Genomic DNA, 12,630 nt, shown 5'->3' on the forward strand with positions numbered 1-12,630 from the left:
ACACTGTGTGCTCTAGTTATACCAATTTTTAGAACTATTAAAAGTGTATTTCTTTCAATTATAAGAAGTGATTCTATTTTTTATGTGATTAATTTCTACAATTTGCTTCAAATTTCTTCTACTTGATTCTAATCACTAAGACTGAAGGAGCATCTTTTATTTTTTGAGTTTGTACAACTGATGGAAAATGTGAATTAAAATGCTTAAGACCTCAAAAATTCAGAAAACAAATTTCTGAACTTGTCTCAAAATTCCAATATTCCAGTCTCATATATTAGGTAATAAATGATAATCATAGTTATTCTTTTTTTTTAGGGTTTTTTTTTTTTGCAAGGCAAATGGGGTTAAGTGGCTTGCCCAAGGCCACACAGCTAGGTAATTATTAAGTGTCTGAGACCGGATTTGAACCCAGGTACTCCTGACTCCAAGGCCAGTGCTTTATCCACTACGCCACCTAGCCGCCCCATTCATAGTTATTCTTATCATTAAAAGTCTAACTTAAAATAGTGCAATATATTTGGTTACCTTACCTATAATAAAAATGAGCAAATGACTTGTTTCCAATTTCTTTACTATCTTTGGCCTCTCCTTTGTACTTCAGTCTAAGTATATAAAAATAAACATTACTATGACTTTAATAATATTTAATTAGTCATAAGGTGTTGCATATATTCACCTTTAAATTCTGTTTCTTAATATATAAACAATACCTTGTGGTGCTTTTCTTTTCAGTCTATTGTATTGAAGCTTTAGGAGATAACCACTTTTCCCAAAGCTTAAATTATTTTAAATTGTTCTATTAAATCTATCTTGAACAAAAAAAATAAAATTTAAACTCACAGCACTTTTGTATATCAAATATTTTTGCAAAACAGATCATCTATATTTCCTATCCCTTAACTGTCTAGGTATATTTCAAAATAAGAAAAAACCTTGATTAACAATTATTTAAGAATAAAAATGCAAAGATAATACATTAAGTTATTGTTATTATTATCTTTCTGACTCACAAAACTGTGATGATCTCTGTGTATAAATAACAGAATTCTTGACACATAAAGTAGACATAAAGCCTTTCCATGATTAGTTACAATATTTTTAATTTTGCAGGAGGAAAAACAAAAAAACTCTTGCTATTTACAAAGTCACAAAATCTCACTCAAGAACGATATGTGCAATAGGTGAAACAGAGTACCAATGAGTCATCAGCATGTGATGTGCATAAAAGTTCAACATTCATTTTACTGCTTCTCCAATCACAAATTAAAATGAAAACAGTTCTTATTTGCATATGACATTTATTGAGGGAAAAAAAAGGAAGCATCATGGCCAACTTACTTTACCAATAATATCAAACAGGTGAAATACAAAGAAAAATTAGAATTGTCGCTTTTCCACAAAAACCAGATTTTAGATGGTAGTAAACTTAAAAGTAAAATAAAGACTTCTAGATAAATCTTTTGCTTTAAGTGCCTTAGAGTTTTGCTTCAATGAAAAAAACCAATGGAAAAGCCCTTCAGAATCAAGTGCATCCAGTTTATCTTTAACTCTTCATATCATTTATTTCTGATGGTTTAGAAAATTGGGAGGTTGTCACACATTAAAATGCTAAAACATAATTTCTGCATGAGGACAAAAATATGCACTGTTTTCTGCAGTACTCAACTTTCAACATCTCAAAAATGTTCTTGAAAAATATATAAAATTTAAAATGAAAATAGTAATCATCTGAATTATGAAAAGACATTAGTAAAGCCCATAGATCACAATCCCAAGTAATGTGATCATTTAACTAAATTTGGGATAATCTGATCATATGTGGTTAGCTTATTTTTTGTAATTCTAGGAAATGTTTCTGATCTGAATGTTGGCAGATTCTCATACCATATCTCTCTCTAGAACGCTGGAGACTACAGTGCTTAACAGCAACAGGCCTTTGATGCTGAGTGTCTCTCAAAAGCTCTAATCAAAATTAGAATGGCTAACCCATTTAAAATAAGTTTATCATTGCCATGGCACAAAAATGTGCACTCTTACATTAAAGATTATGACTAAAAATCATTTCACTTCTTATGAACTCTTAAGAGTTAAGAAAAGCTATGCCATTCTTAATGATAGTTCCCAGATGTCAACTTGAGATACTCAAGAATAAAGAACTCTTTGCAGCAAAAATGCCCTGCCTACCCATGTCTAATTTACTACTCTTCAATACACAATGCAAGACCTGTTCTACTTGATTCTAATCACTGACATCTAAGGAGCATCTTTCTTTTTCAAGGTAGTTTGCACAATTTGATGGGAAATTTGAATTATAATGCTTAAAATAAATCTCAAAAGAAAATCAGGCAATATATTTCTGGTCTTGCCTCAAAATCGAAACACTCTTGAATGACTTGGCTTATATAATTAAGGAAAACTACAAGCAGAATTTAATCCTTATTTCTCATTTTAGATTATCGATGTCAAATACTACTTTATAAAGATATGCATATATAAATGCATATTATGTCATATAGCATAACTAGTACATTGACACTGAAGGCATTAAAAGTGCTTTATTCATACTATTTTTCAACTTTTATCTCATAGGTTACATTTTCCTCATTATTCATGTGTAATATTAAATTCTTATCATTTAAGCAGATGGGAACCTAAAATTTAGAAGCATTTCAGGTTTTAAAAAAATGGCACCCGATAAGAATTTCAATGCTCTGACAATATAATTTTAATCTGTTTAAAGTTCAAAATGAAGATAATAAGATCTGGTTAGAGTGATTTTTTAAGGTTTATTGGTTCCAAATTATAATATCCAAATAACTAAATAACAAATTTTTTCCTATGTATAAAATTTTATTTTAAAACCACTAAAAGTAAAGGAAAAGGTAGTAAAGTAGTGACATAACCTTCAATCATTAATGTTCTCCACTGATAGTTGTTATTGCCAACAAGGGAAATGTTGATGTGTAAAATAAATCAGACCCAGTTTAAAACAAAAATTTATCAAGAATCAAAAATCACACTTTTATCTTTTTTTTAGGGCCTTCAAAGAATCTAAAATGTTTAAGAAACTTCTACTTACCAGTCTTGAGATTTTACTTATTTTAAAGGGTTAGTTCTAATGTCTAGCTCTGTTAAATTTTATAAATTAACAATTATAATAGAAGTTGGATTACAGCCAGCTTCTTTGCAGATGGCACTTACACAGGACAATAATTAGCTGGTGGGAGGCAGGGAGAAAGAGGACAGAAGAAAATAGAATAAAAAAACAGAATGATAAAACAAAAATGGGGTTAAGAAATCTGATACTACATGAACATGGCATAAAATTATATACATTATGTGCAATTTCATGCTCCTTTAAAAAAACTTTTTGGAATGTCAATTTGACTTAAAATTCATAGCATACACACAATACTCCGTAACAGTCAAAAATGTATGCCACTTTAAATTCTTATAGTTTCTTGGTAAATGACATCTTAGGATAAAAAAAAAAATACCATTGTAAACCACTGGATCAAATGCTGATTATTTTGGTCTCCAGAACTGTAATTTGCTGTAATTCACAAAATTTAATCCAAATAAATTTTTGGAGACTATTTCAAACTTGTGTTCCACTTCTTTCTCAAAGCACCAGCTAACCAAGCAATGGAGTCACACATAGTTTCAACTTGTCCCTTACCTTTCTCTGGGTCCACACTCATATTTACCTGATGATTCTAAAGTGCATATGGAGTAGGTTGTTTTGGAAAACAGGTAAGATATACAGCTGCAATTTCCAACTAGTGAAGTATACTTTTTTACTTCAACAACTCAGAGTCATTAGGAAATTATTTGTTTAAGTTATATGTTATAGCCAATCTAGTTATGCTGAATGCCCATTTGGTAAATATGCAATTCATGTACTTTAATTTATACAATCAATATGCTGAAAATCACTCACATAGTTTTCAGGATATTAAATTTCACTTCAAGGTAAGGGGCTTACTATAAAATAAGAAATAATCCACAATTTGGATTTACATACATAAGTTGTGTCTACTTAAATAAATTAAAAAAATTATTTCCTGTCTGTAAAATTATAAATATTTCTAATATATTTTACAGAACACTAAAATTTTGATATATAACTTGTCTCCTAGCAAATACATATTGTGGTGTTGCTGAGAGGAAAAAAAAAGCAGCCACCACAAGTCTCTAGGAAATTCCCAAGATTGTGTTATAATTCCTTATATTAATAAATATTACTCAAAATAAGGGAAAAAAGAAAAGTAAAGAAAAATAGAGGCTATATTATTTCTTGAAGATTCCATCAAAAATGCCTTCATTCAATCCAGAATGCATCAGTGCTAGACCCAGCGCACACACAGTTGCCACATTTAAAACTAAAAAGGTTTGTTGTGAGCAGCCAGGCCAAGAATCACTAAGCAAGAAGAAATGAGATTCCAAGCTCTGTAAGCAAAAGTAAACATAAAGTACAATTTCACCAAGAAAAGGAACTACACACCACTAACCTAGAATTTGCCAGTGTGTTAAGGACTGGGAAAGTGAGATGGAGTAAATTAATCAGTGGTCTCAATATTATAAATAATAATCCTATAGACTCCATCTATGTTTACTAGTGTAAAGAAAAGAAACATGATTGCAAAACATTTGAGAGGCTGACATGAAAAACTAAGAATAAGAAATGAAAAAAATGCATCTACTGAAACACAAAAACATGATTTTTTTCATCTTGTAGTATTTCTCATATAGAAACAATAAGCAGTTTTATTTCTATGGCCAGTTAGATTGCCTCTTCATATAAGATATTTCCCATAAGATTCTTCCCCAAAATGGCTTCTACATTGTGCTGACTCCTTCAGCATAAGGAAAGCTGGTAGAGGAGGTAAGGTGCTGATATCACTGTGGTTTTACTTAGTATTAGACAAAACTGTTTCCAAGAGTGTTCACCAAGGATATTCCATCAAATTTATAATATTTCCAAATCTACATGTCGTATCTCAGGATTTAATTTCTGGAAAAAAAAAACACATTATTCATAACTAAAGAGAAAAAACTTTTGTTTTGAGTTTCATTGAGATCATGTCTCTAAAATATCAATTATAAATATCATATACATGTGTCAAAGAACATTTTCAAGGGCAAAAATGTTATCTTTATGAGTAGATCATCTATGTACTAAAAAATAAGTCAGTGGTCCCATCTCCCTGAGTTCTTCTGAAGGAAAGACTTTGGTTTCCAACTTTGGTTTATCTTTGGCATTTTTATTAGAATCAATTTGTTATCCGTCTCTGCTATTCATCCCAAATAGCTCTTTAATGTAACTCTCTCAAAAAGTGATGTAGAGGACAGAGTACTGGGCCTAAAGTCAGGAAGATTCATCTACCTGACTTCAAATCTGGCTTCAAATACTTATCAGTGATGGTCAGCTCCACGCTTTAAATCAATCATTTTGGCAGCTGAAGTGAAAGAGACTTGAGGTGGGCAGATTTACCAGCAAGATTACTGCAATAGGGATGAGGTGAGGAGGGCCTGTCTAGGGTCATGACAGTGTCAGAAAACAAAAGGTAGTAAAAATAAGACATGTCACAAAGCTAAAAATCTGCAAGTGTCTTGACAATATATTAGATATAGGGATCAAGAGTAGGATATCTATGTTGTGCATTAGTTGGATGTGGGAATTCTCCACATCAATAGAGAAGTTAGGAAGAGAACCAAAGATAATATGTACAGTTTTGGATAAATGTTGAGCATGAGACATCCACAGGATGTGTAATAGACTTCTGGGATATGAGACTGGAAATCAGGAGAGAAGTTAAGGGTGAATAAGTATATTTAACAATTATCAGCAGAAAGGTAATTAAATCCATGGTAGGTAATGAGATCACCAAGTGAAATAGTATAGCATATGTTTACTGAAGGTATCCTTGATAAAATAAAAAATAAGAAAAGAGATTATCACAAATTATTTTCTGTATAAAAGACTAAGAAATGTAAAGAATACAAGAAATCACTATATTATATATTAACTACAAAAAAGGTAAATTGATAAAGGAAAGGTTCTCCTCTGATAGGCTACCTTTCATGCATTTTAAGATGTTCTAAGATTTTTTGTTAGCTGCCACTACATAAATAACTAATTTTTTCTATCATTCTGCTTATTGATATCAAGAAAGATAGAAAATGAGTTTATCTTTAAGTCAATATGATATAGTAGGGGAAAGTGCTGGATTTGGGGTTAGAATTCCTTAGTATGATCCTGATTTTGCTCCCCATATGAACTTGGGCCAGTCATATGACCTGCCTAGGCCTCAGTTTATTCTATCAAATATAGGGGATGAACCAGATGAAGCACAGCTCTAAATCTGTGGTCTTGTTATTATCAAAATACTACTATGGATCATGTCCAATCCAGGCAGGCCAAGGGAAGAATGGAAAGATTCTTTATAAACAGGGCATCCATTTAGATATGCGTTTTCACTGATGACTCTACTGATCTCATCAAGACTGAAACGCTGTAGAACCTACTCCATCAAGTCAAGAATTCCTCAGAAGAGTTAGACCAAGGGGGCAGCTAAGTGGCACAGTGAATAGAGCACCAGTCCTGGAGTCAGGAGGACCTGAGTCCAAATTCGACCTCAGACACTTAATAATTACCTAGTCATGTGACCGTGGGCAAGTCACTTAACCCCATTGCCTTGCAAAAATAAACGAACCAAAGAAGAGGAGAAGAAAGAGAAGAAGAGAAGAAGAGGAGAAGAGGAGAAGAGGAGGAGAAGAGGAGAAGAGGAGGAGAAGAAGAGAAGAAGAGGAGAAGAGGGGGAGAAGAAGAGGAGGAGGAGGAGAAGAAAAGAAGAAGGAGAGAGGAAAAAGAAGAGAGGAAGAGAGGAAAAAGAAGAGTTAGACCAAACTATTCACACCGGAAAAACCAACTGAGGAAAGAAGGTCTATTTCTAGACTACGTTCAGATTACTGAATGGAGATCAAACTGAAGACAGAATTAAAGAAGAAGAACTTGACACCTTGGGGAAATTACAAAGTGTTTTTAAAGATCCAAGCTTCTCCCTGAAACTAATGACACTCCATTTAATACCAATATTTTTCCAGTAATGTCACATACTTACACACCACTGTGAACTATCTCAGAAGAATCAAAACTACAGTTCACCCAAAAGAACAAATGGTATAAACAGGCAGAATGTTAGCAAAGATGAAAGAAATAAGATCATTCAAAAGGACAGGCAGGGAAAAACATTCACAAAGTATAAAGATCTAGAAGAATGAATTTGGTACAGTACCCAAATCTGCTGTAAAGGATTTAAGGAAGAACTTGTACTTGTATAAGAGAAAATGTAAAGGATAGTCTGTGATCTGCAACTGTGATGAGAGTTCACATTCTAATCAAGTCACTGATCTGCCAGAAGCATCACAGGATTTAGAGATAGAAGGATCCTTAAGAAATCATCAAATTTAATCTTTCATTTTGCAGACAAAGATAGTGAGGCCCAAAGGGATAGTGATTCGTCCATAGGTATACAGTTAATTAAATGGCAGTCATGATTTGAATAAACCCAGATCTTTTTAATTCAAATCTAAGATTGTTCACAGTGGGTGCTAAATATCTATCCTCAAAGACATCTTACCTTCAGCTCCTTCTCAAGTCGATCTACTTCAGCTCCTAGAGTATCAATAATATTTTCACCATGCTTAAGCATAAAGATTTCTAATTCCTCAGGAGTTTTTACTTCCTGAATTTCCTGCAAAAGAAAATTAAAGGAAAGATGAATAGGAAAATCAACTATTTTTTAAAAGTCACAGTTATAAGTAGAGATATGTGATTATCTCTTAAACAACATATCTAAACATTAAACACATCAAAAAAATCAAATTATACTTAAGATCTTTCCATAACAAAATATATTAAAGGCCAACCCAAAGAAACACTTATTTCATACAAAATTTGTTCTCACAAAAATCTTAGTACATTAGAAAAATGTTAACCCAATTTGCTAATTAATGATCTCAAAAGTCAGGATAAGAAAAATTAGGGAACATATGAAAACCAAGGAAAATTTCTATCACATTAGATATTAAATAAATGCTTAAAATAACATAACTTTTTATTTTTGCTTAATTCCCAAGAATCTATTTCATCTTTCAGCATATAGTGTATCCTTTTATTATAACAAAGCAGGGAGCAATAATCTTTGCATGTGCTATGCCAAGATTGATCTCCTTCAATATAGAAGAAGAGGGCAATACTAATCAGGGGATCAATCTTCTAAGGGAATGTGAGAGCCAGCCAACAAATTCCTAGGTGGGGTGAAAGGTGTGGCAATAGCATCTGCCCTGCTAATTATCCTAGCAAAGTGGCAAACAGACTGGCCATATACTTTAAAGAGAGAACTATCTCCTTCCTTGTTACTTCAACAATGGTCCTTACTGTTTCTTTCTAAAGCTATAAAATACTGTTTTCCTTGGCACACAAAGCAAAATACTCTATAAAATAAAAGCTTGTTTGTCCTAGGGGGAAAAGAATAAAATAAAAACAGAAGTGGGCAATGAATCAAATTCTAGGTATTAAATCTTTTGTTTAAGAAAAGCAGGATTCAGTACTTTTCTTTTAAAGTACATACATCCAGGGGCAGCTAGGTGGCGAATAATTACCTAGCCATGTGGCCCTGAGCAAGCCACTTAACCCCATTGCCTTGCAAAAATAAATAAATAAATAAATAAATGAAGTACATACATCCTGTTTTATTTTCAAATACACATCTGCAAAGAAGTAGCACTGGATACAGGGTTAGACTCCGATAGAGCTGTCTTGTGTAAAAACAGTCATGAGACCATGGAAAAGTCACAATCCATCAGTGCTGTAGGCAACTCTTACCTCTTTTTTTCTTTTTTTCTTTTAAGTTTTTGCAAGGCAATGGGGTTAAGTGGCTTGCCCAAGGTCACACACCTAGGTACTTATTAAGTGTCTCAGGCTGGATTTGAACTCAGGTACTCCTGACTCCAGGGCTGGTGCCACCGAGCCACCCCATGTATGAGAGTTGTCTACAGGGGCGGCTAGGTGGCACAGTGGATGAGTACCTGAGTTCGAATCCAGCTTCAGACACTTAATAATTACTTAGCTGTGTGGCCTTGGGCAAGCCACTTAACCCCATTGCCTTGCAAAACCTTAAAAAAAAAAAAAAAAGAATAAAGTTATATACATTACAGAGAAGTTGTTGACCAGCACTGGAAGAATTTTCTCATCCAGGAGTTCTTTATATCAATCAATGAAATTATAGGTTTTGTTCCTATCTCTATCCAAGGCCAGGAAAAAACCTTTTTTCTCTCTGAATCTAGAGTTCATGAATATACTTATACTATCTATGATGAAAGAAGTTTTTATTGTATTTTTTTCTCCTTTGACTTACATGGTTTGTCCCTTTATAATTTCACTGGGATACCGATCCTTCCAACTCCAAGGATGAGAAGTTTTACCAATATTGTAAATGAATTAACATCTATCAAATTCTATTTTATAAACTTAATAACTGAAAGGATTTGAAATTCTAAAAAGGGGAAAGTTTTGTTTATTTCTAATTTTTAATATATATTTGATCATAAGAAAAACGTGAGAATTTTTAAGTAACTTACTTGCAGCATCTGGTCAAAGTCTTGTTTTTCCAAATAAGACCGTGTTACAACTTTCCCATCAAAATCTACTTCAGCCTTAAATCTAACTTTACCCATTCCCAGGTCTGTGGCTTTAACATCATGAATTGCCCTAAAAGAAAACAAATAAACATATTAGAAACAAAAACTTTTAAGAGGTAATTAATTAATTATAAGCCTAGAATTCTCTTTTCCCCTTAATGGGATTGAAGGCATTCATTGCTAAGTGCCCTCTGACCTTTTATTTGCAAATATTCTGAAATTTTTTTAAGTAGTACCTATTAAGTAGTACCCCACATATAGGGATACACTCTTTTCCAAAAGAATTAGGGTCTAAAAACTGGGAGCATTTTATACAGCGGTTATAGATTTTTTTACTAGCATTTCCTGCTTTTTCACACTTACTGTTTTTGTGCTCATTGCTTCACATTTTTTTTTTTACCAATATATTAGGTTATGTTTTGCCACACTCTGCCCAGAAATGGCTAAGAAAAGATTTTCGTACAGTGTTGAATTCAAGTTCAAAGTAATCCAATTTGCAAAAATAAATGGAAATCATGCTGCTGAATGTCAGTTTGGTTTTACTCCAACTGAGAAAACAATCTGAGATAGTAGCAGGAAGAAGAAACCCTACTGAAAACACCATGGCAGAAGAAGGCCATGAAAGGCAAGTCAGCCAAATGGCCTGATTTAGAGAAGGAGTTGAAGAGATGCATTGAAGAGCAAAGGGCAATTGGAATTCCTGTGTTCACAAAGATGGCTCAGCAGGAGGCAAGAAGAATTGTTGATGAAAAAGAAGTGACTGATTTCAAAGGAGGACACAACTGGTGCTTCAGGTCCATGAAACTGAATGGACCAAGCATGCAACATGAACCAGACTTGGCCAGGTAGTGCTTGTAGTCAACCATAGAGCAGAGCACAGATACGAGAGCAGTCAGAGCTTCTCCTAAGATTTGTCATCAAACAGATGCGGACAAATTAATGGATGGCAGTTTTGATAGTAATGAGGAGTTGTTTGAATGTTTTGATGAATAAAACTTAAGTTCAATAACTTTATGTAATACCTTTTATTCAAATTTCAGGCCCCCAAATTAAGATGCGTTTTATACATGGAAGTGTAATTATATATGGGGGAAATATGGTATATCTGTTCAGATTTTTTTCATGGGTAGGTACTTAAAAGATTTGGCAACAACACTGAATATATTAAAGTAAATGTGATTTCTTTCCTCAAAGTTGCCAATTTTCTTTTCTTGCTGATGAGTCAGAGGCAAAATTTGAAGCCAAATCTTTCTGACACCAAGTTCAGCCTTCTATCCAGGACAACCCAAGGCCACATCTCTTTAGAATATAATTTTCTTACAGGTCATTTGCTTTTATACCAAAAAATTCCACAGCTAAACTTTAAAGTAGACCTAATATTCAAAGTGAATATACATGCATATATATATATATATATATATATATGTATATGTATATGTATATATATACACACACACCTATAGATATACATATACAGTACATTCATATGAATATACACACACATATACACACATATATAGATATGCCATGTCCAAAGCAGGAATTTGTTCTGCTTGACTATATATGTTTGCAACAAAGGATTGCAATAGGGAGTGGGGTAACAGGAAATCCTTTCTTATTATAGTGTTAGAAAGAAGATAGATCTTTTGAAATATAAAATTAATTTAAAAAGTTTTCCTGATTTCTTGCCACCCCCTGGAGGTGTTGGGGCAGGAGGGTCAGAGCCTACATGGAATTGGCCAGGCTTCCAAGGCCCACCCAGAGGGACTGGAACTGGACTGGGGCCCAACGGGTGAGGAATGGCCCCGTGCCATTTGTATAATATGTGGGGAGGGGGTGTCTACTGTGAACCTCAGTCCAAGATGGGAGTGATGGCTCCATCTGCGCAAGAGATTGCTGTAGCCAACGGTGATGCAGGAGTCAGGGTTGAGAGCCCTTCTGAGGGCAGCTCTGTTACTCAAATCTCCAAGATTGAGCCAGCAGAGAGTGGAGATGAGCAGCCACAGGAGACCCCCCCCCCCCCCCCGAGGAACTGGAGCAGTTTGTCAAGGAGCTAAAGTGCAAGAGGATCGCTCCAGGTTATACCCAAGCTGATGTGGGCATCACCTTGGGGGCACTTTTTGGGAAGGTTTTTAGCCAGACAACCATCTGTCACTTTGAGGCCCTACAACTTAGCTTCAAGAACATGTGTAAGCTCCGACCTTTGCTACAGAAGTGGCTAGAAACAGCTGATGACAATGACCACTTCAGGAGATGTGCAAAGTTGAGACAGTCCTTCAACAAGCCAGAAAGAGGAAATGCACAAGCACTGAGAATGGAGTTCAGGGAAGCTTGGAGAACATGTTTCTCCAGTGCCCCAAACCCACACTTCAGCAGATTAGCAATATTGCTGAGCAGCTGGGCCTTGACAAAGATGTTGTCTGGGTTTGGTTTTATAACTGGTGCCAGAAGGGCAAGGAAAGCAATGGCAATTCACCCCAAGAGGATTTTGAGGCAACTGGCTCCTTCCCTGGAGGACCTATGCCTTTTCCCCTACCTCCAGGCCCTCCTTTCAGTCATCCCAGCTACAGGGCCCCTCATTTCACTACTCTTTATTCCCCAGCTCCTTTCACAGGGTGGGATGCATTTTCCCTTCTCCCTGTTACCCCTCTGGGCTATAACATGCATTCAAGCTGAAGGGCTAGGCTAGTCCATCCTTGGACAGAGAAGGTGAGAGAATAGAGATGAGGAACCCAACAAAATATTATGAGGTCTGGGAGTTGGTCAATTGAGTTTCTCTATATCCTGGGAGTATTTAGGAACAGGAAAGAATGAGATCAATATTTCAGAGAATCATAAACAGATTTTTGAGGAGAATGGGTGGGAGGAAAGTTGGAAAATTTGTTTATTAAATAAGTTCCACATCTCTTTTATCTCCCAACTCTT

General features: G+C 34.6%; 1 protein-coding gene and 1 pseudogene across 2 annotated transcripts in view; one reads left to right on the top strand and one right to left on the bottom strand.

Moving 5' to 3' along the window:
- Positions 1–1,083: 1,083 nt before the first annotated feature.
- The window catches only part of SLC30A9 (solute carrier family 30 member 9), a 76,417-nt gene continuing 64,870 nt past the window's right edge, over positions 1,084–12,630 (bottom strand). For both annotated transcript variants that reach the window (XM_074229532.1, XM_074229533.1), the window contains exons 16-18: positions 9,646–9,775; positions 7,644–7,757; positions 1,084–5,014 (exon numbers count right to left, since the gene is read on the bottom strand). In XM_074229532.1, coding sequence (XP_074085633.1) covers positions 4,970–5,014; positions 7,644–7,757; positions 9,646–9,775 — 289 coding nt within the window. In that variant the 3' untranslated portion in view covers positions 1,084–4,969. The remainder of the gene's footprint in view (positions 5,015–7,643; positions 7,758–9,645; positions 9,776–12,630) is intronic.
- Positions 11,891–12,381, top strand: LOC141517972 (POU domain, class 5, transcription factor 1 pseudogene; annotated as a pseudogene).

The sequence above is a fragment of the Macrotis lagotis genome, chromosome 3 (assembly GCF_037893015.1).
Source record: "Macrotis lagotis isolate mMagLag1 chromosome 3, bilby.v1.9.chrom.fasta, whole genome shotgun sequence".
Taxonomy (NCBI): domain Eukaryota; kingdom Metazoa; phylum Chordata; class Mammalia; order Peramelemorphia; family Peramelidae; genus Macrotis; species Macrotis lagotis.